The sequence below is a fragment of the Corvus moneduloides genome, chromosome 25, assembly GCF_009650955.1.
Source record: "Corvus moneduloides isolate bCorMon1 chromosome 25, bCorMon1.pri, whole genome shotgun sequence".
NCBI classification, from domain to species: Eukaryota; Metazoa; Chordata; class Aves; order Passeriformes; family Corvidae; genus Corvus; species Corvus moneduloides.
Genome location: NC_045500.1, coordinates 3,153,541 through 3,181,528, shown reverse-complemented (window position 1 = coordinate 3,181,528; position 27,988 = coordinate 3,153,541). Strand labels below are relative to the sequence as shown.

The following is a 27,988-nucleotide window of genomic DNA, read 5'->3' as shown; positions in this document are numbered from 1 at the left end:
TTGCTGAGAGGCAGAGCCTCGAGGGGGCTGGGTGTCTGAAGGAGGGAGAGAGGGAGACTCAGGGAGTGAGGCAGTCCTGGGCTGAACTGGGAGCTGGCTGGCGGCTGGAAAACTGGCAGAGATGATGTTTGGATGTAAACACGTGTGACTGGGGCACAGAGGGGGCCTGGCTGGTCTTGTTGTGTCTCCTACAGTCAGTAGGAGTATACAAGTATATATTTACATTAAAATGAATTATATATTAGTGCAATACAGCACTGCCCAGCTCGGGCTCTGGGGCTGGGGAAGGTGAATATTTGTAATGATGCCATTTCTCTGCCTCCAAGAGGGGCTTCCACATGGCTGTGTCCATGGCAGGAGAACCACATTTAAATCACAGGTGCTGTGTTTAAATCCCAGCACAGTTTATGCTGTGGGTCAGCAACCCAGGATGTGCCTGCCAGGGCAGGTTTGGGACAGCGCAGAGGCTGGACCTGAGAGCTGTGGGGATTTTTGGGAGGCACTGGCTGTGCTCAGATGAGCAGGATGCTTTGAGAGGCAGCCTCTCTCTTCCTTGACAGACAGCCTTCACCTGACTTTCTAGTGGCACGTTCTGCTTCTAATTTGGGAGAGAAAGAAGGATAATCTGGCACAAGCCTGCCACCCTTGAAAGGCTGCCAGCCAGTTTATGGCACTCTCTGTCTGCCTGCTCCCTACAGCCCTGGAGAGGCAGGAATATTCCCTCCTGCCATCCCCAGTTCCCGTGGAGGCTGCAGGGATGCAGAGCTCCAGGAGAGGCTGCTCTGGCCGTGTGATGTGGGCTTGTAGGGACAGCCAAGGGTTTATTCAGATGGACTGTGATCCACTTGGAGGAACAGCAGCTGGTTATGGAGATTAGAGCCACAGAAGTCACTGCTGATGAATAATTCTTCCACTGTCTTTCTTATAATAGAGGCACGCTCACCAGGCATGACTAGGAGGTATTCATCTTCCCAGGGTGTGCAGCTCCTGGAATGACCTTCTGCAAGGCTTTGGAAGTGTTTGCTTCTGTTTATCAGGCCAAGGAGCATCATTCCTGGCATGATTTTTAGTGGGGAAAGAAATGACAAGTGCTAAAATGAGGAGTATGAAAAAGATGAGTTGGAATCTGTGTGGTAAAGGACAACTCTGTCTGAGGCTGTGAGGCAGCGTCGTGAGAGCTCAGCTCACTCTTGGGTGGCTCATTTGAAGCCTCATCTCCCTTGGAGTTAGTTACTCTAAGTTATTAGTTCCTTTAGCTCTGAAATTCTCCCAAGTGCAAGCAGCCAGAGTTCAGAGAGGAGCACTGAGAAGGGGCCTGGCGGGCACAGCTGAATAAAACCACTCTGAGATGAATCCCCTGGCAGCACGGGGGATCTGGCTGCATCCTGGAGGTGTAGATTCTGTCTCTGCCTCCAGCCTGGCAGGCTGGCCTCAGGAAAGAGGAAGAACGGTGATAAAAGGTGCCTTTTTATAAATGAAGCCCAAAGGAGGGAGGAGGGGGAGCTGCCAATTTCTGCCCTTTGTGGAGGAGTAACTGGCCGTGGCATTGAGAGGATGCAGGAATTGTTGTCAGGTGCTGGGCTCAGGGAAACGTTGTACATCATAAATCTGCTGCTGCTGAACGTTTGTGGGGTTTTGCACCAGCAGGACACTGTGGAAGGGGAGCAGGGGGACCTGAGCTCTGTCCCTGCCACTGTTTCCACATTTTTTGGGCAATCTGTCAGCTGTGAAGCCGCTGGTGGCAGAGGATTTGCTGCAATCCTCTGAAGCCATCGCCCCACACATGCACCTCCTTCCTTCTCCCGTTTGTCTTTTGCTAGTGCTGCCTGCGCTACCCCTGCCCTGCCTGGCAGCTCTTTCTCTCTCGTTCCAGGAGGCTCTAAAGGCAAGAGGATGCTCAGGTTCATAACTCACCTGGGAGCCTGAGTTATCCTGGTACAGAGCAGAGTGGGAGCTCTGCAGTGCTGGCACCCCAGGCTGGGGACAGGGCCTGTGGAGTAGGGAAGAATCCACGTTTGGGATGGGATCAGCACGTGCCCCTCTCTGCTGCTCATGCTGTGGGGCACTTGCAGCTTGTAAAGCTTGGGATACTTCCCAAAGGTGTCCTACACTGGGTGGATATGGGAAAACTGAGGATCAGGGAGTCCAGGGGAACCTGTTCCAAAGGGAGCCTGTATTGGAGGCAGAGGGAAGAGATGTCTTCACTCCGCACTGAGAACCAGCACACTCAGAGAGACTGAGACAGAAAATCCTCTTTTTGTCAACATGGCGGTGGCTGGGAGGACCAGGAGGGTCCAGATGTCCTCACTGATGTGCCACATCCCCATTTCCATGGCCTGCACTTGGCATTTCCCAGGAGGCCCCAGTCCCTCGAGCCACAGAGCAGCCCCATGCAGCACCTTCAGAGCGCAGGCAGCTCTGGTTCCTCCCTCTCTGTCTCAAGCATCATTTCTGCTCTGGCTCATTATCAACTGAGTCAATGAGTTTAGTAACTCATGTTTTTAAAGATTAGTCATCTGTAGGAATGACATTTGAAAGACTGACAGTTCCAATCAAATCACAAGGGCCGCTCTTGTGCTTGAAGATAGTTGTTTAATTAAAAAAAAAGGTAAAATCAACCTGACTAATCAAGTGTGGTACCTTGAGATGCAGCTGAGGAAAGTACAGACGTGGTCCTAAGAAGGAGGAAGCTGCCAGGCTGGCAGGGTGTGGGTTGGGCAGGCCTGAAGGGAGTGTTGGTGGGGCTGTGCTGCAGCTCTGTGGATGTTCCCTAACCCTGCTGCCTCCTTGGGCAGGGCACGGCCTGATCTCTGCCAGGCAAGGTTGGTGACAGCCGTAATAATAATGCTGCAATTTGCCTGGTTGATTTGAGATGTGCCATAATTACTGCGTGATTACAATATTCTTAGAGCAGCCCTTACAAACCCCTCCAGTTCCTCAGAGCTCCCCAAGGGCTTGTCTGGCACCTCACCTTGCACCTAAAAGCCTGCAGGGGAGTCTGGGTGTCCCTCAGGCACGTCTGCAGCTCTGGCTGTGTCACACGAGGGGTGTGTGCCCTCAGCCACCTGTAGATCAGGGTTCCCTGCTGCTGCGGCACTCTCTGCACCACAGGGAGTGTTTGGTGGCAGGATGGTGCTTGGCCAAGCAGGACAAGCTTTTCCAAGGGCTGAGGATGCTCCTGAGAAGGGCAGGGGCTGGAGAGGGAGCAGGGGGCAGCACCCATAAGTGCTTTTCTTCCTGTGACAACCTTGTGCTCACTGAGTTATGAGCTGTGGAACTGTCAGCTTCACTCTGTCTCCAGCTTCTGCTTGGCTCCTCCATTTCTCCTTCAGAAGATCTGGATGGGCTTGGACCTTGAGAGATTCTAAAATTAAGAGATATTACCTTTTCCAGGCCATGGGGTTGGTGAGAGCTGGGCTCTGCCAGCACCCCAGGTGTCGGTGCATGTCCCATTGCTGTGTTCAGCCTCTGAGCTCCTCGAGCCTTGTGATCCTGGCCAAAAGTGGGCAGCTATTTCCACCTCATCTCCAGAGCAGGCTGAGGTGAGGTGAGCCAGAGTAACTCAGCCACAGGGAAGCCAGAGTCAGAACCAGGCTGGAGTTGGAAGCAGGACAAACTTGTACATTTATCCTGTGCCTTTCCCTCTGAGAGCCAAATCCCATTTCCTCGGGCAATGCTGGCATAGCTCCGGGTTTATTGGATTGGCACGTGGGGTTTTATGCTGCTAGAAGAGAAGGAATGGCTCCCTGCCAAATGCCTCTCAAATGGAAGATGGGCCAGGTTATCCTGACACGTCAAAGGTTCCCAGGCAGGCAGAAGCCTTCGTGTTCCCTGGGGAGGGAGTTGGGGAGGGAAGGAGGATGAGAGCACCACGGGAAGCCCCGAGTGCTCCTTTGAGCAGGCCCAGCAGGGTCAGAATTCCTGCAGGGACCAGAAATCCAATGGAAACAATTGAAAAATGACCTTCCTGCTTCCAAGCAGCGTGTGCAGGTTCGTGGCTGCACTAATGGACTGCGGGGCTGCGAGCACCGATTGATTGCGTTGCAAGCTGCTGAATTATGGTTGGGCATCTGCTTAATCATTCCGAATTCCCCCCCGCACTTCCCTTTCCACGCTATGGCATCAAAGAATCAATGTTAATTCCTCAGTCCCATTAGTGACTCCTGCAGAGGTCACAGGCTGTCGGGCTCTGTGCCCTGTTTGGGCACCCTGCACTGAGAGGCATCAGGATTTGAGCCCCATCCCTTTAAAGGAGCCGTCCAACGGGGATGGCAGCTGGGAATTTTCTCTCTAGTGGTTTGTGGCTGGTTTCTTGACCAGCGGCACTCTGAGTGCCACGCTGAGCTTTGCTAGGCCTGTCCTGAAAGGCCACAGGAATGAAAACCTGCAGGAAATACTCCTGTGACTGGCACTGCTGTGCCATAAATCTGCTCCTGCAGTGCTGGGGTGTGCTGCGGTGTTGCTGGGACAGAAGGGAGCAAGGACTCTGGCTCAGGGTGCAGCAGTTCACCTGGGAGCCCCGGCAGCTCCTCTGCAGTGAAAAGGTGGTTTGGAATAAGGCAGAAATTCAAACGTGAATTTACAGCCCAGACACTCCTCGGTTGAAATTCCCTCAGTGGCTGCTCTGGGTGCTTCTGAAATACAAAGCAGCTCCTTCCAGGCTCCCCCAGCTCGTGAGCAGCACGTGTTGGGAGGAGCAGGGAGGAGATGCGGGTGAGAATTCACAGCATTGCCTGGAGCACTCTGCCTCCCCCAGGCAGGAACAGCCTCCCTGTGCTCCCAGGGCAAGGAGCACTCCTGGCTGCCTGTCTGGAGCATCTCCTCACCTGGACATTGCACAGCGTCCAGCAGCTCCAAAGCAATTTCCACTTCAGCTCTGTCTTCAGGGACTTGTGCCTACAGCAGCTGCTGTCTCCAAAAGTGATGGAGAATTTGGATGCCTTCATGTTTTTTTCCCCCCAGGCTTCAAAAAAAACCACCTTTAAGATATTGATGTTTGCTATTGAAAAGAGAATAATCGTGTTTTTAAAAACTAAATCCCTTTTTAAGGTGTTTAGAGAGCCCAGTGGTGGCTTTGTGCAGTGGGAGAGGGCAAACTTGCTCACAGCTCTGCAAGCTTCTTTTTCCCCTTTTCTTTTATACATTAGAATCAGGTTATTAATAACTCATTTTAAATAGAGCAGGATTTCTTTTCTTCTAGGGGTAGGGAAGAACTCTTTAATTAAAAATGACTGCTGGTGGCTGTGGGTCTGCTGAGCTGCTCCCAGGTGATGCCAAAGGTGTGTGCCCTGCCCTGCTGTGCCCCCCTGGCACTGGCTGTGGGAGGGAAAGCAGTCTCATCTCCAGGTCTGGAACTGAGAACATTGGGAGATAAAATGAGGCTCTGTGGCTTGCTGGGCACAGCTCTTCCCGTTTGAAGTTTGATTTGTGAACTTGCCAGCGTAAGGGGAGGCAGCTCCCAGAGTGTCCCACCAGCCCAGGGCTCCAGATGCACCCACAGAATCCTTCACCATTAAATCAGACAGAGTTTAAAAGCCTCTCAGCCATCACCAGCAGAAGCTGTGGAGTGGTGCAGGTGATGCAATCTTTGCTCCAGCATCAGTGAGCACCACAGTCTGTCTCCTTTTATCCTTCTGTCGTGTTGTACTGGTTTGGCTTGTTAGGCTTCCTTGGCTAGAGGGAGAAAGGAATGTCCAGAGGAAGCCTTGACACATTTGGCTCAACGATTCACCCTTGCTCATCCTGGAGAAATGCAGTTTTCTGGCCTGCAGGTTGGAAAGGTGAGGCTTTTCCTCTGGAAAAGTGAGGTTTAGGTCATTCTGACCTGCCACCTCTTCCCATGAGGTGTCACGTGGCAGCACATGCCTTCAAACCCCTTGGACAAGCATATGCAAAGCCTATTGTGAAGCTGTGGAATTTAGCCCAATCACGTTGAAATTGGGTCATCCTTTGTTAATGTCACTTTTTCAGATCCACGGGAGTCAGCGGTGCACAAAATATTCAGTGCAATGCAGACCACAGAGGTGGAAATAGAGAGCCTGGGAATATGTCTGATGCTGGCAGTGCTGATGTGGTCTGAGCTGAGCAGAGGGGACAGCTCAAGGTGTCTTGTGTCACCAGATGAGGAGACTTGATGCAGAAACCCTTAAATGAGCTAATTGTTGGAGCATTTTCCCAGCATTCACCCACAAGGAACTGTAAGGAAAATCCACCAACTTTTCCCAAAGAAAAACAACTCCCAGTTGCCTCTCTGGTTTGGAAGTAGGCTGTAAGTCAAACAGCTTTTCATCTCGGAGGAGATGCTTTTTAAAAGCCGTGTGCGAAGTGCAGCCGTTTATCAAGGAGGATTGGGTGCTGGAGAGGCTTTCTCCTCCCAGACCTGAGTCAAGCCACAGCTTTCCTGGCTTGGAGGGAGCGCTGCCAATCCTGGCAGAGCAGAGCATCCTTTGGAAGCAGAAAGGGCCCCAATAACTGATGCATTCCCTGGTGAGGCTCTCGCCGGCATCCAGGACCCGCAGCAGCCTCTCCACTGCTGGTGCCAGGTGTGTGACACGTTTTTTGCTTAGCACAAGGAGATTGCAAAGCCCGGGTTCAGCCCTTTCCAAAATCACTTAATAAAAGGACTCCTGCCTTTTCCACCTTTGGAAAAGATCCCTTTGGAGCAACAAGGAAAGGAAGTGCAGTGCCTGTAGCTAGAGAGAAATCTAAACAGCATTTGGGCACTGTGGTGATGACTGCAGTGTGAGAACCTGTACAGGAAAATGAACACGTTAGGACAATGAATCCAATCTTTCAAAGCTTTCCCAGGAGATGTGCCTTGCTGTTGGAAGCAGTGGAATCTTGGGACTGTGTCACAGCATAAGAGCAGTGCCACCACACCTCCTGTCCTGATTGTACCATGGAGGGGGGATTAATCTGGAGAAGAGAAAGTTTCTGATGCTTGTTAAAATTTGGCTGAAGCTCTGAAACTCAAGGGTTTATACGTTTTCCAAACTGGTGGGTGGTTCATTCTAATTCTGGATATGCAGTTTATTCACATACACAACTAATCCTTTTTCGAATCCTGTTAAGTTCTTGTTCTTCTCAGTATCCTGTGGCAGTAAGTTCCAGCAGCTAATTGTGCTTGTGTTGAGCTCCCTTGATCCACTTTACTCATGCTTGCTTTAAAATTTAAGTGTTGTTCTGAGAAGCTTGGTTAATATTTTTTTTTCCTGGGAGATAAGCCGTGTTCTTGATCCCATTTGTGGCAACAGGGCTCAGGCTGGAAGGAGGAAGAGTGGGTCAGGTTTTGCCTCAGCAGTTGCAAGGTCAGGGAAAATTTGTGCCTTAATTTCTCTGGCAGTTGGAAAACACAAGGAATGGCTCTGTAGCCAAGGCAAGTGCAGTGACTGTGGTTTGTAGGTGAAGCTGGAGAAAATATTGAGTGATAAAAACAGCCTCCTGAAACTGAGCTTCCTTAACCAGGCTTTTCCAGTATTCCTGAATTTCTGAAATTAAAAATAAATAAATAAATAAAAAGAAGAATACATTATTTCTGTATTTCTGGGCCACAGAATTATTTTTAATTTTTAAAAGAAGGCAACAAATGCTGGATGAAGAGATGATGCAAACCCTCACCCTCCACCGCAGCATTGGCTCCACAGTTTGGATTCCCACGGATGAATCCGGGTCTCCTGTAGCTGGAAGAATTCTTCTGGAGATCTGGAACATTTCTGATCATTCTCTCTCCCTTTGCTGACCTGCAGCCCAAGGTTTGTGCTGCACAGATCAGCTCAGGGGTGGCCATTCCCCCTCGCAGATCTCTGGGAGGTCTGGCCTGAAAATCCTCTGTCCTTTTGTCCCCTGGATCAGGAGAATCTGAGCTTGGAAACACCACCCCTGATTAAATCCTCCAAGAAGCAGCAATTCTGTGTGCTCGTTACTCAGGTCTGGCTATGTTCTGCTTAATAACTAAACAGTAATTAGCTCCACAGTTTTGCTACTATACTTATAATAGCCCCCATTAAAGTTATGGGGTTTTTAGGCAGTAATGGCTTACAGAGTAATTAACGAGCAAGAGGCTTTTATTACTACCTTTATTTTTAGCCTGTACTTTACAAGGCTGTTCTGCCAAACACCAAAAATCTTAGACAGAGCCTTGGAGTGCCCATCCCCTGCCAAGCAGCGTGGAAGGGAGCAGGGAGCAGTGGAGCACCTGGAGTTCAGAATTGCTCCAGAATCCCGGAATTCCAGAATTATTTGGGTTGAAGGGACCTTAAAGCCCATAACATTCCACCCCCTGCCACAGGCAGGGACACCTTCCACTATCCCAGGCTGCTCCCAACCCCATCCAACCTGGCCCCTTGTCCTGACCCAGCCTTGTCCCCAGAGTCTGCTGTGCTGTGCCCACCCCGTGCCTCAGTTTCCCCCTCTGGGAAGTGGGCAGGACACCCCTGCACTCACATCCCTGCGGTTCATTTCTGTGCCAGACATCTGCCTGAGCCTGGGTGTGAAGTCAGAGGGGTTTTTGGGATCCCAGGGGTTGTGAGTTGGGGTGGGCAGAGCAGAGGGACCAGCTCTGCCCTGTGCCACTCCAGCATCATTTTTCAGCAGGGATCAGCTGCTGTTGCAAAAGTGAAAGGAACCCTGTGCTGAAATTTTGGGGATACTTTGCCTGGAGGGAAAAGCTTTTGGTGAGAATATCCTGAAGTGTGAGTGTTTATTTTCTTTGTAAAGCTTTTGTTGCAGGTTTTGGCAGCGTTTGTTTGTTATTTCCTGGCTGGTTTGGAGCACAACAAAGTGTTTGCTATGTTTGTTTGGGGACTTTTTTGGGTGTATTTTTTTTACATCTAGACAATGTTTTTACTCCAGTTAGATGTATAGGTACGAATTCAAATCAAGCCGTTCCTTAGTTTAACATTTTCTAAATCGCTTCTCTTCAATGTGGGCAAACCAAGGATTAATGACACTGGGGCTGAGCAGCCCCAAAGGAGGAATGAAGGTAAAACTGACTATAAAGGTTGCAGATCAAATCAGTCGTTCCTATGGCAAGTGTCAGAGATGATGCCAATTAACTTGATTTAAAAAAAGAACCTTCAGTGTTTAATAATCCAGCATGTTACCGACACGTGGCTCCAGGATTTATTAAAGCTTTTTTATTAGATCAGTGCCCTTTCCATATTGTCATTCCTCGACACCATTGCCCTCTGCCGGAGGATGGGGATCTCTCTCGTCATGTGGCACCTGATTCTTCCCAAAACCGTGCAAAACTCCTTTGTTTTAGGAGTACTTTAACCCCAAAATCACATTCGAGCCAGTGGTTTGTGTCCTTCGCCTCACTTTTCAAAAGTGAAAAAGTAAAAAAAGGCGGGATACTTTCTGTAGTGGAAAATAGAGTTTGATCGGTTTAATTGATGCTTAAATTTGTTCCTCCTCCTTCATTTCCCTGGGGAAGAGGAGATGGCAGAAGTTTAAAACTGACGATCTGAACGAAGCAGGTTTTGTTTCGAGCACTGTCAGTGGGAAAAGGAGAGTGGTGTTACGATGGGGCAGGGGTGGAGTGAATGCCTTGAAGAGGAGAATCCTTTTTCCCAGACCAATTTTTGTCTCGTGCCACGAATAGCAGCAAAAAGCGTCGCCTGGCTTTGGCAACAAGGGAATTTTGGGATTTAGGGCAAGCTCTTTGTCTCGGGCTGCAAAGCTGTGACTCGTCTCACCAGCAGTGTAAAATCACAGGCTCACGTGTATTCCTGGCTGATGTTCACGGGAGGAAATGGATTTCGCCTTTGGCACGCAAGGAGAGGGGGGAGCGTGGCTTTGTGACACTGAGAGCCGGCGTCACCTCGCACCGAGGCCCTCGGTGGCATCAGGGTGTTGGAGAGGGAAGCTTGAAATACTCTGGATGGAGATTTCACAGTGCTCACAGCAGCCCCAAGGAATTCTTACCGTGTCCTTCAGGCAGGGTCATCAATAAAAGCGAATCCCTTCAGGAATTAGCAGTGAGGAAATGCCTTTGCTGCAGAGCAGAGCCTGTGGTGCTCTGGGGGTGCTGCCAGGCAGCTCGGGGTGCAGAGCGTGGCCAGAACTGGGGTCAGGCTCTGGCTCCATGTCCCTGCCATCACCCATCAGCATCCGGGACCCACCCTGGGGTCGTGTCCCTTTGGGGATATTAATTGCAGCCACTGCATCTGAGTCGCATCTGCAGCCCTGAAGCACCGATGGTGCGAGCAGAGCTCAGCCAGCTCTGGGGGGACAGGGAAGGGAACATTCCCTGTGCCTGGCAGCTCTCTCTGCTTGCCCACGAGTGGCCTGTGCTGGCCCAGCTGGAGCTCCAGAGTGACAGCTGAGTGACCAGGGAGCTGCTGAATGCTCCGGAGCAAATAAAAAGGAATCGATGCACAAATCGTTGGAGCCTGCTCGTTCTCCCCTGTGCTGAGGGGTTGGAAAGCAGAGCAGCATCCCAGCCCAAAGGTGCTCATTTTCCATCATTCCAAGCCCAGCCTGACCCACGGGAGGAGGCTGAATTGAGCCTGGATGGGCAGGAGGCAGGGAAAGGGCAGCTTTAAGGTAGGGGCACTGTGTCTGGAGGAATCTGCCGGTGACAAACAGGGCATTTGGTGATGCCAGCCCACCGTGGCAGCTGGCCAGGGGCTGTGGATGGGCTCTGAGGGGCTTTTTTAGCTGTCATTTGCTCCCACCCCCTCTCCAGCAGCAGAATCCTGTCCTTGGTGCATTTCTGGGGAAGGCACTTCACCGGGTAAGGTGTTCAGGCTTTCCAGCTGCCCCCTACAGCCCGGCCCTGGCAGGGGATACTCAAGGGATGTGTTCCAGCTTTATCCGAGGATTCAAAGGATGCCAACACTCCATGTCCTCTGTTCAGGCACGGTCAGCGACCGCAGGGACGGCAGGGATGAGGCCAGATGCTCTTTCCTGAGGGCACTGTATTTGGCAGAGCAAGGCCAGCGGGATTTCTCTGGCTCTGAGAGCTGGAAAGGGAGGCAGCAGAAGGCTGATGCTTGCTGGAATAATTCCTCCTCTTCCTCCCTGGTTTATTTTGTCTGAATGAGGCTGCTTTCACCAATTCTGAAAAAAAGGAGAGAGCTCTGGCTGGGGAACTGGCTGTTTGCTAGAGTTGGCTGGAAATTTTCCTACAAGTTTGTGTTTTGTATGTGTGGAAAAAAACAAGTGTTCACTGAAACTTTAGTTGAAGAACATTTACATGTCACTTTTAAGGACAAAGCCCAACCTATGTCCTCCCTCCCTCTTGTTTTCCCTGGTAAATTAATACCTCTGTGATTGAAGTGCTAATTTGGAAGAACCAGGTTCTGTCCAGCCACTTGAATATCGCTTGATTGCAAGATTCCTTTAGAGGAAAGACATGTCAGCTCTTGGAGCCATTTCGCTCCAAGTGGGCTCCATGCCAGGGGCTGGCTGTACAGCCCAGGGGCCAAGGGAAATTGGCATCAATCCAATTCGGGCTAATCAGGGATCTGAACCTGGATTTCTCCATGCCTGCCCCATGCCACCAGGAAAAAGCCAGCTCTGAGAAAACATTTGCACAAGTAGCGTGGCATCAAGAGCCCAGGCTCAAGGAGCTCCCTCTGACTGAAGGAGGGGTCTGATAATTCCCAAATCACTGGCGGCAGGAGAGCAGTGCTTTTCCCAGAGCATCCTGCTCCCTCTGCAGTATCCCTGGGCTCTCCCTGCCTGCACTGCAGCCCTTTTAGCAGCCTCTGATGCGTTCCCCCACATGGGAGCAGCGGCACTAAACTGCTACCCGTGTTTGCAAACTGCCCACCCTGCGTGGCAGCCCCGCTAAGTGCTGTGCTTTGCTCGCCGCGGCGCCCGGGTAAAACACGGTCTGCTTAAATCTTGTATGTGCTCGTGTTGCATCAAACTAAGCCATTGTGGCACTTTAATATACTCCAGGCACAGCACCTCTGAGGGGGAATGAACCTGAGCAGGCTGCTGGAAGCCTGAGCTAAAACTGGCTGTGTTGGAGCTGCTGGCAGGATGGGCCGAGCCGAGGGGATACGGATGGGGAAAAATATGGGATCACGTCTTTGTGCCACGGGAGCAGAGGTGCAGCCACCCCAAGAGCTCTGCCCGGCCGAGGGAGAGGATCTGGGGGATCACAGCATGTGTGATGTGTCAGGCAGTGGTGTGGTCATGGCAGTCTCTGCTCCTTCCGTGGGCTTGGCTGGCTCGTGGGGAAGGTTCTTTTCCGCTGGGATGGCTCAGACACTGCGGCACCGAGCAGCTTTCATTTGGCTGGCAAGAGGGACTTGCTTGACAAGGGGAAAGCAAGGCCCTGGGCACCCAGGAGGAATCTCCCTGGAGGGGTGGGACACTTTGCTGCTGCTCACTGCCTCAGTGGGGTCTGTTCTTCTTGAGGAGGATTTGGGAATTCTGGTACTTTCTCTGCCTACTCACCTTTGCTCTGTGTTGCAGGTTTGCTTCCACATGAGTCCCTGAGGTTCCTGCTGGCAGCTCCAGCAGTGCCCTGCAGAAGTGCTCTCCTGCTCCTGGGCTCAGCAGCCGAGGCCCCTGCAAACCTGCTTCTGCAATGGGTGGGTTGTAAGCACTGGTAAGACCCACGAGTCGTGTCGCCTTCGCTGCTCTCTCCCTCTCTCGCGTTCTCTCTCTCTCTGTCCTTGCTCCTTCCTGCCCATTTATTTCTGTTCTCCATGTGCTCTGCTGTTCTGTCTCTGGGGTTTTCACTGTCAGGTAATGAGGAGCTGTGGGCCCAGTCAGTCTTGGAGATGCCGAAGAGACGAGACATCCTGGCTATCGTGCTGATAGTTCTGCCCTGGACACTACTAATCACCGTGTGGCACCAGAGCACCATTGCTCCGCTGCTTGCAGTGCACAAGGGTGAGAGAAACCAAACCAGCCCATGCCAAGTCCGCGCATCCCCCCTTCGCCCTCATCTCCTCTCTCATTCCATTTCTCCATGGCAGCCATGCTCATCTCAGCTCCCAGACCATGCCCATGCAGGAGCCTCCCCACCTCTGCTGTAGGAACAGCCCAGTGCTCGTAGGGGTCCTCCAGAGGCATCAAACTCCAAGTCATGGGATGTGCTCACTGCACTTGGAGAGCTCTTTATGGCCTAAATCCAGAGTGCTGCTTCTCTTTGTTCCCTGAGAGAGGATTCCCTCCCTGCTGGCCTTTGCAGCTCTCTGCAGACAGAGTTATTCCAGCAGGAAAGCTGCAAAGAGAGCAGAGGAAACAAAACTGCCACTCGAGGCAGCTGCTCCAGGAGACGTGAGGCTGAGAGCACTTTTTAAGGAAAGCAGAAAGCAGTGCTCTTGCACTAGAAGGAGAAGGCAGAGCCAGATCTCACCTGCCTGGGGGAGTTACAAAGCTATGAGAAGTTGACTTCCACACGGCCTGTCACACACTGCAGTAAATACAGCCCTGGCCCAAATCTGGAGGCTGTAGGAAGTTCTTTCGGCTGGAAGCATCCTAGCTTGGTCCTGTTCTTGGCACAGCAGTAATACCTAAGGACCGTAATACCGTGAGGGCTCTTGGGGGCTGGAAGAAGCCACGCTGCCCTCTGCCACCTTCCTTCTTGGCTCTGCCCTTCTGCTGTAGGCAGGCTGGTCTGGGGGAAGAAGGCCAGCTCATTTGCAGGACCCTTTCATCCTCTCTGTTCCCTTTCTCTGAGGGATTCTCTTCCCTTTTAGAGTTTGTCCCCATCCTCCACAGCTGCTTATCCCTTTGCTGGGCACTGATGTGCAGCTTGAGTTGTAGGAAGCTCCGTCTGTCCCGAGCAGCTTTCCCTTTCTCCTGACAGCCACCCCTGAGGCTTTGGGCAGGAAAAAACGGCTCTGGTCCCTTCTGGGGACAGTGTTTCAGAGGGTGAGGGATCTACTGGGCTCTAAAACAGGACTTTAAAGATGACTGAAAACACGCTGCCTGTCCGTACAGCAGTTTGGTTCACTGCCCTAAAAGCTGTTTTCTGTGAATGGTTACTGCAGTTACAGCACAGAGACTGCTCCAATGACTCAGTCAAGAACTCCTGATGACCTTGATAAGACACTTCTCTGCTTCTCACAGCCCCCAGTGGAAAGTGAGTGGTGGTAGAGACCAACCTCAAAGCTCTCGAGAGGAATCATTTTGTTCTTGTGGAGCGTTTCTGAGATCCTCTGCTATCAGGTGCTGAGAGAGATGTGCATCTGGAGATGCCCAGAACAGCAGAGCCTCCCCGTGCCAGGGCTTACAGCTGGGGCTTTGACCTGCAGGGCTGCAAACTGTCTCGGGCACTGTCCTGGCTAATTTCATTTGTGTCTGTGTCCAATGAATTTCACAGATTGATTTCTGAATTGATTCCAGCATTCTCTGCTCGCAGAGAGCTCTGCTGTGTGATGCTGAGGTGCTTTGCAGTACATGGGGCCTGCTATCAACACGTACCCTGTTCCCTCCCTCAAATACCGACCCCCCTCTGTCAATGCCATGGAGTACGAGGCCTTCGTGTGGTTCAGGTATCAAAGCCTGTGCTGCTGGAAGAATAACATGCTATGAAAAAGCCATGGGTAGCCCCCTGCTGGGCCAGATCTAATGGCTCTCTGTTCCTGTTCTTTCTCATCTCGAGTTCCTGGTAGTTACCTGATTTTGCAAAATCTATGGCTCAAAGTGTTCTGTGCCCACTGGAGAGGCAGGCTTACATCCTGAGTGGGGGTCCCCCTTCATCTCTGCAGACCGTGGCATTCCCACTGCTCTGCAGTGGAAACTGGGGAAGTTGGACCCTGGAAAAGTGGCAGGTGCGTCAACATTGGTTTCCCTTGAGCTGATTGTGAACAATTTGCAGGAATTTCATATGTTTGGATCAGAGTATCCCATCTTTAGGCAGTTCACTGCTCACATCTGCACCCCTGAGGGGGCTGTTATGTTCAGAGGCTGGAGGGGCCTTTTTGAGGCAGGTTAGTTAAAGGCAGGGGAAAGTCTCTGCAGGAAAAACCTACAATTACAGGCTTTAATTTTCACTCTCCATTTCTGGGTTTGAAGCGTGTCTTTCCCCACTTCTCTGTGCCTGTCAGAGAGCAGTGGGGCACTGCAGTGTCCTGCCCAGACCACGCTGCTGGAGATCTTCATTGGCCTGGTGTTTTCCACCAGTTATTCCCCTGCCTCCCAGTCCAGGTGCCCCAGTGCCTGAGTGCAGAGCCATGAGTCCTGTCCCACTGAGCACGGTGCCCAGAGCACTGGAGCTCTTCAGGGATGATGGATCATCAGTCCATGTGGCTATTTTCTTGATCTAGATCCAATCGCTCTACGATCCCGTCTCTTCTGGGTGCTTTTTGAACCTCCTTGTTGTGAGCACTCAGCCCAGTTGTCCTGGGCTCTATGGCCTTTTATTTATGCTGGTTTTCTAGCAGCAGAATCTTCTTTTCTCACGTGTGTTTGTCCCTGACTCCTTTATTTATCCGTGCACTTATTTATGAAAGCCTCCACCCGAGCCCGTTTCCTCTCCTCGCACCCACGGGGGTGACCCGCTGGTGGCCGCAGCCTGCTGGCTCAGCCAGGGGGTGCCGGACACCCGAGTCCATGCGGCTTTCTCTTCTCTCCATGCCCTTGCTCAGATGATGGTGGTGACTCCCAGCGTGATCTCGCTGCAGGCTTGGACTCCAAGGAATACTGCCTGTCGGACCGGGACATTGTGGAGGTGGTGAGGACAGAGTACGTGTACACGCGCCCACCCCCGTGGTCGGACACGCTGCCCACCATCCACGTGGTCACCCCCACCTACAGCCGGCCCGTGCAGAAGGCAGAGCTGACCCGGCTGGCCAACACGCTGCTGCACGTGCCCAACCTGCACTGGATCCTGGTGGAGGATGCCCAGCGCCGCACGCCGCTCATCACCCGCCTGCTGCGGGACACGGGGCTCAACTACACCCACCTCAACGTGGAGACACCCCGCAACTACAAACTGCGCGGGGACATGAGGGACCCCCGCATCCCCCGCGGCACCATGCAGAGGAACCTGGCCCTCAGGTGGCTGAGAGAGACCTTTAACAAAAACAACAGCCAGCCCGGGATTGTTTACTTTGCTGATGATGATAACACCTACAGCCTGGAGCTCTTCGAGGAGGTAAGAGGTGGCTGGGAGGGCTGAACGTGGCTGATTAGCACGGGGAGGGGGTGAGAGATGCCGTGAGTGAGCTGAGGAGATGCTGCGCATGTCATCTCCTGAGCGCTGGATTAGTCCTGGCTGTAGTCGCTGCAGCTGTGCTCAGCTTTTCTTCGGGGCTCTGTTACCCTGTGTGTTTCCCAGAGTCAAAGCATCCCGTGGGAAGCCACGGGAACCCCGGTTTATCTGTGGCATGTGAGCAGGAGGCAGCTTCCATGGAAAGGGAGCTAATGAGGAGCCGCCTTCCCCTGTGGGGAGCCTTGTTAGGGTTGGAACATCCCCTGCTGCCCGATGTGCAAAGAAACCTCAGCCACCCTTCTTCCTCGCCTCATCCCGGAGATTTCCAGCTCATCTGACCTTTTCCACCTTCCTTCTCCACCACTTGGCTGTCTGTTAATTCCTGTCTGTTTTTATTTGAGGGGTCCCTGGAGCTCCTTTTCCTGCCCTGCCGTTTGCCTTTGCTTGCTCCATCCCAAGGTTAAATTCCGTGGCTATCAGGAGCCTGGCGCCCGCTCCGCACAGACCCCGGCTGAGGGAGGCAGCAGTGCCCTGCCAGAGCCACCCCTGAGCTGTGTCAGCACAGCCGCGGCGTTTCCAGGACATCTTGTTCAGAGATGTTCTCTGTGCTTGTCTCTGCCTTAATGCACACCTGAGGAGCGGGAGTTGGTCAGAGATTTTGCTTCCCCTGCTGGGAAAGCAGAGCCCTTCCTGCGCTGCTGGGGCGAGGGATGTCTCTGTGCCAGGAGACGGACAGCTTCTCCCCCCTGGAGCAATTCCTCTTGCAGCACCGGGGCATGGATGTCTCCCAGGCTGCTGTCAGCAGGCAGAGGAGCCGAGATCTCCCCCTGGAAGTTTGTGGCTCCAGGGCTGAATTTCAGCGTGCCCTGACAATCTGATTGGGCTTGAGCAGGGGAAGTTTTCCCCGGGCTTTTCCACCTTTGCTCTTTGTTCCACTCCGACTGGGGCTCTAAAGGAACTCCTGTCCGCAGGTTTGAACGGTCTTACAGTGCCAGGTACCTCACCTGGCTTCCAGCTCAGAAATTACTTGTTCCCTCCCCCTGACACCAAACTCTTGCAGCAAGGGACAAGAAAGGAGGATTGCTTCCTCCCCCACCAGCTGCCAGTTTTCATACCATAGGGATCTCCTATTTATTTCCTCATACATGCCTCTTTCCCTTCCCTGACGGCTCTCACTTTAGCTTGCACAGCCACAGGAACACACACGCTTTGAAAGCTGAAAGTGAATTCAGACTGAATTTCTTTCTTCCCCCGTCCCCTTTAAGGCTGGCTCTGGCAGCATCTTGAGACAGACTCCTCACATGAATAAAGCAGAAAGGATTCCTTCATTCACTCGTGTGCTGTGCTCGTAGAGGCTTCTCCTCTCTGATATGTCTCTGCAGTTAAGGTCACTGAGCCAAGGAAATGTGCTGTGAAATGCAGGAGACACACATTATTGTTCCCTGTGGACAGGGGCTGCCGTTAGCAGCTGTATAATGCAGAAGGGCAAGTGCCAGAGCTCTTCTGCTCTCGTTTGCAGTAATTAGCAGTGATGAGATTAGCTCTGGGAGATCCCTGATCTAAGAGAGCGAGCTGAGAGCAGGACGGGAGGCTGAGCCTGCCAGGGAGCAGGGCAGGGTGCTGGGCGTGAGCGGGCAGAGTGGCATTCAAAGCATCTGCCTTGGCAAGTGCAGGCAGCCCCTGGTGGCTCCGCTCTATTTCTGGCGACCGGAGGGAGCAGAGGCACCCGGCGTTGTTCCACGGGGCAGGAGCAGCGAGAAAGGACTGTCCTGCCTGCTGGGAATGTCTGGAGAGGCTGTGCTTCCCAGCTGGCCCCGAGGCGGGGAGCTGCAGTACCTCACTCTGGAGATGCCCTTAGCCATACATAGGCTGAGATCGCAGCTTAAATACCTTAATAGAGACCACCTTTCTTCCTAGACATGCCATTCCGGCATTTCCAGGTGGCCTTGGACAAGGTGCTTCTCTCCTGTGTCTTTGCCCATGTGGAGCCCGACAGCTGGACAAAAACCCCACTCATAAATCCCAGAGACGCTCCTTTTTGGCCGCTTTGTTTTCAGTGCTGAGCCCAGCTCGGCTCCGTGGCCATTGCTGCCAGCTGGCACTTTCCAAAGCACTTCACTTGTCCAGCTCTGGCACGGGCAGCCTCTTACAGGTGAGGCCTGAGCCACAGAGGTGTTGCCTCGGGGTGGGGTGCAGGTTGTCGGCTCCAGCTGGAGCTCGGGACGTGGGATCGCAGGATGGGTTCTGCTGGGAACCACGCGGAAGCCACGGGCGGGGGTCAGCGTGTCCCTGTGTGTGCTCGCCCCCAGATGCGCAGCACCAGGAAGGTGTCGGTGTGGCCTGTGGCCTTTGTGGGCGGCCTGCGCTACGAGTCGCCCAAGGTGAACGCGGCGGGGAAGGTGTACGGCTGGAAAACCGTGTTCGACCCGCACCGCCCCTTCGCCATCGACATGGCCGGCTTCGCCGTCAACCTCAGGCTCATCCTGCAGCGCTCTCAGGCCTACTTCAAACTGCGGGGAGTCAAGGGTGGCTACCAGGAGAGCAGCCTGCTCCGGGAGCTGGTCACCCTCAACGACCTCGAGCCCAAGGCTGCCAATTGCACTAAGGTATGGGCTCGTCCTCATGTGGGGGGTTGTGAGGAGCCAGAGGGGGGGAAAACCCCGGTCAGCCCCATCATTCCATCACTTCACAGAATTGCAGAACATCCTGAGTTGGAAGGATTATCCAGCTCCTGCTCCAACAATCCCAGCCTGGGCATCCCTGGCAGTGCTGTCCAAACGCTCCTGGGGCTCTGGAAGCCTCGGGGCTGTGCCCATTCTCTGGGGAGCCTGGGCAGTGCCCAGCACCCTCTGGGGGAAGAACCTTTTCCCTGATATCCAGCCTAACCCTCCCCTGACACAGCTCCAGCGCTTCCCTGGGTCCTGTCCCTGCTCACCAGAAAGAAGAGATCAATGCCTGTCCATCCCCTGCCCCTCATGAAGAAATCGCAGACAGCTGTGAGCCTCCCCTCAGTCTCCTCCAGGCTGCTCCTCTGTGTTTGGAGGGAGCACACCCCCGTTTCGTGGAAGCAGGGAATGGGTGATTACTCACTAAAATGTGTGGAGGGCACTTAACTGTTTTGGTTGCAGGCTGCTAGTGGTTGCATAAGCCTCGAAATACAGAGTCTTCTTTCCCCCGTAGCTGTTCTTCTTTCTTACACTACCCCTAAAAAAAATTGTTTTCAAGGTGGGCTTTCCTGTGGCCTTGCTGATCCCCTGGAGCAGGGAATTCCATGGTTGAAGTGAATTAATGTGAGTTCCTGAGGGGGTTTGAGTGCTGTGACACGCTGAGGTTTGGCTCTGTGGGGCCGTGTGAGCTGTAACCCAGGAGCAGCAGCCACAGCCAAGGGCTGTTCACACAGTCTCTGCCTTGTTGCCAAGTTGTCTTCTCCCTCCTGACATCTCTGCAATGTCTGGGCTGTAGGTGCCCACAACAACCTGGATTTTTCTGTGTCAGAGCTAATATAGAAATGTTTTAGTGCCTGGGATATTGCTCTGAGCTCCAGGAGGCTTCCAGGGAGCTTTGTTTGGGGGGGATTTCACTGCTGTCAGCTGACTGATCGATCCTGACTGCGCACATGGAGCAGGACCCCATGTGCTAAATAACACAGAAACCCAGAGCATGCTGGTGGCTCTCCTGAAGGCTTCCTAGTCTAGGATGAGAGATGAATCTGTCTGGGCTGACAGGGGAGCGTGGGAGACACCATGAGACAAAGCTGGTTAGTGTGACAGGCGTCACCCACAGCCCATCAGCAACAGAGGTGCTGTCAAGGGCTTTGAAGCTTTGTGAGTGGGTTCCCTAAACACTGGAGCTGTGGTGGGGGTGCCTCTGAGATCAGAGACTCCTGTGTAGCACTCTCACACCTTTGTCTGTTATAAACATCAGCCAGTCTGAATTAGAGAGCCTTTATTGCTTAATTACCCCAACAGAATTGTTCTTTTATTGCAAATAAGTTGTTATTGCCATCAGCCCCAGTGCTGGATCCAGGTCTCCATCCCTTTTTGGGATAGGAAAAAAAGAGCTTCTAATACCTTTTGTCTGATTTCCATGTGCACTGCTCCACAGCCCCCAGCCATGGAAAAAAACAGGGATCACACTGTTTTCCTCATAAGGAAACCAGGAATAAGGAGGAGAAGCCCAGGGAAAGGAGCAAGTCTGGGTTTTATCTGGTACCTGCTGTGCCTCTCTGAATCCACGTGTCTGTGTTTGGCTGTCCAGTGCTGGGACAAATAACACAAGCAGCCTCCCGAGGTTAGGGAAAGAGACTGGATTAAAATCAGATCCCTGTTCCTGGGCCCAGTGTGGAAATAAATGTGTTTCCAACAGGCAGGAGAGATGGACAGGCTGCTTTTAGGCTGGTACACAGAAGATTAGGGGTGTTTACTCCATTCAGTCCTTGCCCTACTGTCCCTGCTGTGAATAAATACCTGTTGGAAGGAAGCTGTGCTAAAGGTTCGGGTGGGAATGACAGCCTTGGAGGAACACCGGAGGAAGGAGAGGAAGGAAAAGGTTGTTTCCAGGCAGGAGGAAACAAATGGTGCTGGAGCCAGGCAGGGCTGTGACACAGGTCAGGGATGGGGAGGAAGAAGCAGGGATTGCTGCCCAGCATCGGAAGCAGACTGTGCTTCTTTTCTTGGCTGGGCTGGGGAGAGCTCACAAGGGTCCTTGTTGTGAGCTGAATGCTGTCTGCTCCTGGCAAGCTCCGAGGGCAGCTTTGCAGGTTGGGTTCTGCCTTTCTGCTTCAGCTGCTGCCAGCAGCCTCCATTTCCCTGGAAGTCTCCATTTCTGGTTTTACTCCCCCATTTTACCAGGAGCAGAGTTCGGGCCAGCAGCAGAGAAGGCCCAAAGCCAGCTGTGGTCTGGGGTCCTCTCATCCTGAGATCAAAGCACAGGCTCCCCTTTCTCTCTCTCTCTCTCTGCTGTGCTCCCAGCACTTGTCATGCTTTGCTTCTGTTAAACATAACCACACACCTGCTTTGCAGGGAGATTTACATTAAAAATTATGATGTGCTTAGATAGAGTCATTAAGGAGGGATCAGAGGAATGTGTAAGATAAGCACAGGCATCTGTTCTCCAAAAATGCTGCCTTCCCTGTGTGCAGTGCTGTACTGGCAATATTGATCAGAATTCAGCCCACAAACACACACTCCTGCAAAAAGCCGAAGCTTAGGCCAAAGGCCACGTATCCTGCTTATTTTCTTGGATTTGGGAGCTGCCCAAAATGAAGGAGAAAGTAGAGAAAGTTGGTATTATTTGCTGAGGGGAAAGTTATCCCTCCTAATGAGGAGGGAAGGATTGGTTTATCCTGGAGCTGTAAGGAAACAGGGCTTTGCAAGGATTCTCTGCATTTGGAGTTCTGCTGCTCGTGCATTTCCCTACTCCCCCAAATCAAACCATCCTGTCTTCAGTCCACTGGCACAGGAGGGAGGTCTGAGACTTCACATTCCCGTGAGGCTGATGGAAGGGGGGGACATTCTGCTCCCCATTTTCTATTAACACCCAGGAGAATAATCTGCAGTGAGCTCAGCCAGGAAAGGAGAGTCAGGGGGCCCATGGGCACCATGAATGCCACAGCTGGGGGAAATTTTTGTTGTCAGGCTGGAGGACGGGGAGCAAAGCTGCCCTTTCAGCCTGGTGTCTCTTTTCCTTCACATTCTGTAGTTTCCATTTCAAACAACAACTCCTGAACCCCTCCTGGGAGGGTCTGTGTGCTGGAAGCCCTGCGACCCCCTCCCACTGCAGGTCGACTCTCCTGTCTGCTTTTTAATCTCCTGTTGGAAGACAATGAATTGTTCTGCTGTGGAGATGAATCCCTGTCATCTCCCAGATCTGCTTTGAGTCCTGTGACTGCAAATGGCAGGGCTGGCAATGACTGGAAGGGTTTTGCAGTAGTATTTTCAAAGGGGAGTCCCTCAGGTGACCTGTATGAAACCACTGCTCAGGAAAAGTCAGATATTTGGTGCCACTCACTGTTTGGTCTCTTGTGAGGGAGCCAAAGCTTCCCTGAGGCATGAAGCACACTGCTTGTTGGAAAAACCAAGCACTGGCTGAAAGGAAAAGCAAATGTTTCTGTGCTAAATGGTGATCTACCTCCCACGTTAAAGAGCACAGCATGAAAAATGGTAAAAGCTGCTGTATCAAGCTGCAGACTCTGAAAATGGGTCCATTTTAGCTCGTTTAATCTCCCTTTTTTGACATTTGGCGGTAACAGTGCAGAAGTGGGATCCAATTGAAGGAGAAGGCTGATCACGTGCAGCTGTGCTCCACTGCTTGTGGAGCGTGTGGTCAGAGCTGCTGAAGTGTGAGTGAGTCCCTGGGCCACGAGCAGGGCTGAGTGTGGAGTGTCAGCAGTGTCAAGGGCTCTCACCAGCTCCCACTGGAGAGGAGAACTGGCTATAGGATTTCTCCAGCACCTGGTTTATCCTTTCTGCTCGTGAGCCCTGTTTGGTTTTGCCTTTTCCCGGGCAGGCAGCGCAGTAATTGCAGCAGAGCCGCTGCTGTGGGGAGAGCAGCGCTGGAATCCAGGATAACTTTGAGAAGCGGGCTCTGAGGTGCTTGTGGGGGATGATGAAATGGATTTTTGGACCCACTCCAGCCAGCAGTTGGTCTCTACTGCTTCAGTATCAGCAGAGATTTAAGCTCCACACAGGAGGTGACTGCTCACATCAGAGATGAATTTGGTCAAACAAGCTCCTTGGGAAGGAGGGGGAAGGTGCTCTGCTTGAACCAGGAGGGTTTGAAAAGGGCTTTGTTCATCCTTCAGAAGGAGAACGTGCCCTCGTTTTTCAGGAAGGCAGGCGCCGGGTGGAAGTGGTTTGCAGGATTCAGTGTGCAGGGGATTGTCATGGCAACCAGAGGGAAACCCCACGGGGTGGGAAAGAGCCACAGGTGAGGGGGAGCAGGAAACCTGCTCGGAGAGGATAAAGCTGCTCCCAGCAATCCTGGTTCTAGGGGGAAAGCACTGAGAATAATTGAGTATTTTAAGCAGCTTCCAGAACCGTCTGAGTACAGCAAGTAGAAACAATTTCCTATAATAGCCCCCCGGAAACACTCAGCCACCTCAGATTTTGCCAGTTCTCCTCCACAGATGTTGATCTCTGTGCAACTTTGCTGCCAAGACCGAGGGAAGCTTTTAGGAGAAGCTTCAGTTCTGTTTTAAGCAAGCTGGAGAGGGGTTTTAATACCTGGTACAGCATAGGGGGTGGCTGTGTGGGGCCAGCATTCCAAAGGGACTGGGGAGGGGGCTTTTGAGGGGATCCTTAGGGTAGTGCTGGGTTATGAGAGGGTGTGTGCAGCCCAGAGCTCGTGGGAAGAAGGGAGGATTCTGGAACCAGCTCCTGCCTCAGCAGCTCTGAGGCAGCAGAGGCTGCACCAGCACTGCAGCAGCAGCGAGTCCTTCCCAGCTCGGTGACACTCTCCTGTCTTTTTAGGCCCTGGAAAGAATTCCAGAGTGAAAAGAGAAGCGATGCCGAGGTTAGGGGGCAGACTGATGTCTTCTGCCCAGTAGCGGATTTTCAGGGATGTGCTGAAAAATTCCGTTTCTATTTCCCCCAGTCGAAGGCAGGGGAGGTGATGGGAAGAGCTGGTGGCGCTCAGCCAGATGCCTCTTCCCTCACAATGTGACCTGAACATCAGGAATTTGCATTTCCCCTCTGAGTGACTCCACAGACCAGGGGTGTAAGGTGATAACCAAGAAGTAGAGTGAGGAACTGGCTCTGTGGGGAGGCAGGGATGTGATTCCCTGGCTGGGAGGGAGCTGCCTTACTCCATTGGAAGGCTGATGAGCCTTTCGAGGAAGCTGCTGGATAACTACATGGAAGGAGCAGGTTAATGTCCCACGACAGCACACTGTAAAATGGGTAATTTCTGTGCACTGTGCATTTTGCAGAGCGGCAGCTCTGCCTAAATGAAGGTTTATGCAAAGCCCCTCTCAGCGGTGGATGCACCATTAGGCTCCAGGGTGGCTGGTTAAATTGCACTATTGATTTAATGTGCAGGAATATTTGTTAGTGCACTGGAGAGGTGCAGCTAATGACTTTTGCTGGCTTCTTCAGATTTTAGTCTGGCACACAAGGACAGAAAAGCCTGTGCTGGTGAACGAGGGCAAGAAAGGATTCACAGATCCCAATGTGGAAATCTGACTGTGCATGGCTGAACGGAGACCAACACCAGGTAAGAGCACACGTTCCTAACAGCAATGAGAAGCTAGACAAGGGGCAGGAGAACGATAAAAGCTCTTTTAAATGCCCTTTTTCATTTCCATTATTCACCACCCTGACCTTCCCTTACTGCCAAACGTCTCAAGACCATTAGTTAATCTCTCTTTTTTTAAGTTAATCTGTTTTTAAGACAAAATGCTAAATACCTGGTGAGAGGTTGAGGGGAAGCTCCTGCAGGGAGCAGGAATTTAGACAGAAGTTACACCATTAAGATCCTTGTCTAAACAAGGTTGCCTTGTTAACTGTCTAATACAGCTGAAGCACAGGGGTGAAGGGTGTGGATTCATCCACCTGCAAACACCTGAGGAAAGCTAAAGCAGTACCAGCCAAAGGATTTTGAAGTCAGGCAGAAGCTATCACTGAGGGAAATATTTAATTTACAACCACACTGAAGCCACACAGAGGCAGTGAGGAGTATGGGAAGCTGTGGGCTAAACCCCACCTGAGGTGTTTGCTCACCTGAGGAGAGCATGGGGTGTCTTTTGCAGTGGAAAGGAGGAAAGAACACACACATTGATGGCTGATTTGTGTTTATTCATGCCTTGGGTATTTCTGCAGTGGGGCTGCAGGAGCGAAGGACGAGCTATTCACTTGTATCTGCACCCAGCCTGTAGAGCTGTGCTTCATTAATAATAAAAAAATAAGTGCACAATTCCCTTAAACTCGAGTGTAGAACCAGGCCTGGAGGGAGAGGAGGTCGCTGCTCTCGAGTCCTGAGAAGCAAGAGCAGGAAGGGCATAGATTTGCACAGCAGTGGTGAATTTTTACCAAGAATGGCAAATTCCCTGCGGGAAGCAGGACGGGGCCCTGCCTGCTGCTCTGTGGCCTTGGCAGGGCAGCAGGGGAGCCTGCACCAGGTTCTCTGTGCCAGGGAGAGGCTTCGCAGAGGGGCTGGAGCTCTCCAGCGCTGTCCCCAGTGCTGCTCCCCCAGCCCAGGCAGCCCAGCTCGGGACCTGCAGTGGGAGAGGGCTTTGGGATGGCTCTGCAGCGAGGCAGAGGGGTGATACCCGTGCTGCTTGTGTCTCTGTTGCAGAAGATTTCTTCATGCGCAAGGTTCCTCTCCGCAGCACCCACCCAGCCAGCCAGGCGGGAGCCAGGACCTCTGCTGACTCCCACGAGTTTTAGCCTTCTGAAACCAAGCAACACTGCATACATAAACTGCCCGGACCCCCTGCCCTTCCTCCTGGACTCGGAGCACAAGCAGACGCTCCGGAGGTGGAGACAAAAGCACAGAAAGGCCAGGACTGCCAGCTCCCGGCTCGCTGCGCTGGAGCCCCGCCGGGATGGGGCTGCACCGAGCAGGGGCTGTTTGCCAGCACCTGGGTGAGGGTGAGAGCCACGGCAGTGCCCCTGGGACTGGTTTTGCTGAGACACACCGACCTTGTGGCCACGTGTGCGACAGCCCGAGCAGCTCTCTGGCCGTGGAGGGGACAGCTGCCTTCCGAGATGGCACCTTAGCCCTTAATTTTAAACCTACTTTAATCAGTGTTTGTTACGCTGCACAAGACAGGAAGGGTTTGGGGGAGGGGGAAAAGCAAGGCAGGTTAGAACAAACCCATGAAGCATTGCTGTTCTCTGTATTCCCTCTCCTTTTCCTTCCTCAGTTTCACAGTTTGGGGGGCACCCTCCCATTTCTTGGCGTTCATGGAATCATAGCAGGGTTGGGGGTGGAAAGGTCCTCTGGTCCAACCCCCTGCCATGGGCAGGGGGCACCTTCAGCTGGGCCAGGTTGCTCCTGGCCTTGAATATTCCCCAGGGATGGGGCATCCACCACATCTCCAGGCAACCTGTGCCAGTGTTACACCACCCTCATTGCAGAAGAACGTCCTTGTATCTAATATATCCTCTTTTAGTTTAAACCATCGGCCCTCGTTCTATCCCTGCTAGAAGGTTTGTCCCCATCGTTCTTGTAACACCCCTGGGGGATGTCCCCAGAGTGGGATAGAGGGACAGGATCAGGGAGATGCTGATCACCACCAGTTCACCACTGATCCTGGATGAAGTCGTGTTTCCAGCATGTGGGTCTCTAAAAATGCTAAAATAATTGGAACTGGGGATTTATGAGATTGCTGGGGCCACACACCGTAACATTCATCCAGATCTTGGTCCTGTTTAGCCCTAATTTGGTTCCTGTGAGCATTAGGGGTGGGATTCTCTGAAGGGTGCTCCTACATAAAGGCAAATTTCCACTCAAAACTGCTTCAAACTAGGGACTGGATGCTAAGAGGTGATTTTAGTGCATTTCCCATGTGACTGGAATGTACCCTTCAGCCCCTATTTCTGCTCCTGCAGAGCTCCTGGAGTGAAAAACCACCCTGGAGCAGTTCCCAGTCACCTCTGATGGACAGAGCAGCACCCTTGGGAAGGGGATCCTGGGCTCAGCACCTGGCTCGAGGTGGCATCAAGCAGGACATCGGTCACCTCTGCCCCGGTGTGTGACACCAAAGGGCAGTGTTGGTGAAAGGGGGGTGCTGAAGGTGGGCTTTGCCCCTCGGTGAGAGACAGGACTGAGCAGTGCAGGAGCAGGACCTGGGTGCTGCCACCGTGGGTGACTGTTTGAGGCTGCCGAATGTGCTGAGGTAACAACTGAGGTACAACAGGCCCCTTCTCCCCATCCAAAACCCCTAAATTCCCTCCCCCTTCATAACTGTTGTCAAACCTTTGATCACCCCCCCCCCCCACTGTCCCAATTTTTTCAAAAAGGTCTGAAGCACAATTTTACCTTTGAACTGAGGGGAAAATGTAATCCTGCAATAGATGTGGTTATTTTTTAGCCCTAACATATAGAACTATTAAAGTGCTCTGGGTTTGATTGTTGGCTTCGTGGTACAGAAGTCTCTCCTTGGACTAATGACATTGTGTATTTCCTGATATTTCAAAGGAAAATATTTTTTGTAAATTATTTTCCCCCACTGTATATCAGAACCATTGGGGAAAAGTCACATTCTTTAGTTCCCAGCCACAGAAGCCTTTACAAAAATGTTCCTTTTAGATGCGGTGGCTGAAGCACTACTTGGATAGAAAGTGTTGGATGCCGCTGGCTGCTCTGTGGGAACAGGTATTGTTATCTTGGATTAAAACTCTGCACTCAAGTAGATTTATTCTGTTATTGTACTTCTGAGTTCCCTTCAGCCTGCAAACCCGACAGTGGAAAGAGACATTTTTCAAGGACTACCACGTTTTCATAACATTGATAGAGTTTCCAACTGATGTCCTCTCCGAGCTGCATGTTTTGGTTCACTAATCTGAATTCCAGTCCCTGCTGGGTTCCAACCTTCCCTCCTCGGAAGGAAATAACTTCCAGAAAGATGCAAAGGATGGAGTTCTGAACACAGCCCTGCACATTTGCTCTGGCCACAGGAGCCTGGGCCCTTTCAGCTGCCGTGGCCCTGGGGAGCAGAGATAGGTGTGACCAGACGTGGCCAGGATGGAGTGTGTTCCAGCTGCACTGTCTGTTGTCAGTTTTAAACAAACTGTATTTAAATTTGTTAAATAAAATGATGGTTTCTAAGAGCCAGAATACCCTGCACCTCCCTTACAGACACAGTCTGGTGTTTCCCTCAGAGCCTGAATCCTGCTACTGGCACAGAAAGCAGCGACTCCTTGG

At 52.3% G+C, this 27,988-nt stretch overlaps 1 protein-coding gene across 7 annotated transcripts in view; it reads left to right on the top strand.

The window, feature by feature from the left end:
- The window catches only part of B3GAT1 (beta-1,3-glucuronyltransferase 1), a 34,693-nt gene extending 6,792 nt beyond the window's left edge, over window positions 1-27,901 (top strand). The window contains exons 2-7 of one of the 7 annotated variants that reach the window (XM_032133921.1): window positions 12,430-12,548; window positions 12,706-12,852; window positions 15,594-16,066; window positions 18,433-18,729; window positions 24,217-24,334; window positions 25,415-27,901. In XM_032133921.1, the coding sequence (XP_031989812.1) occupies window positions 12,545-12,548; window positions 12,706-12,852; window positions 15,594-16,066; window positions 18,433-18,729; window positions 24,217-24,303 (1,008 nt within the window). In that variant the 5' untranslated portion in view covers window positions 12,430-12,544 and the 3' untranslated portion in view covers window positions 24,304-24,334; window positions 25,415-27,901. The other 6 variants (XM_032133924.1, XM_032133920.1, XM_032133922.1 and 3 more) reach the window with 6 other exon arrangements.
- Window positions 27,902-27,988: the final 87 nt, after the last annotated feature.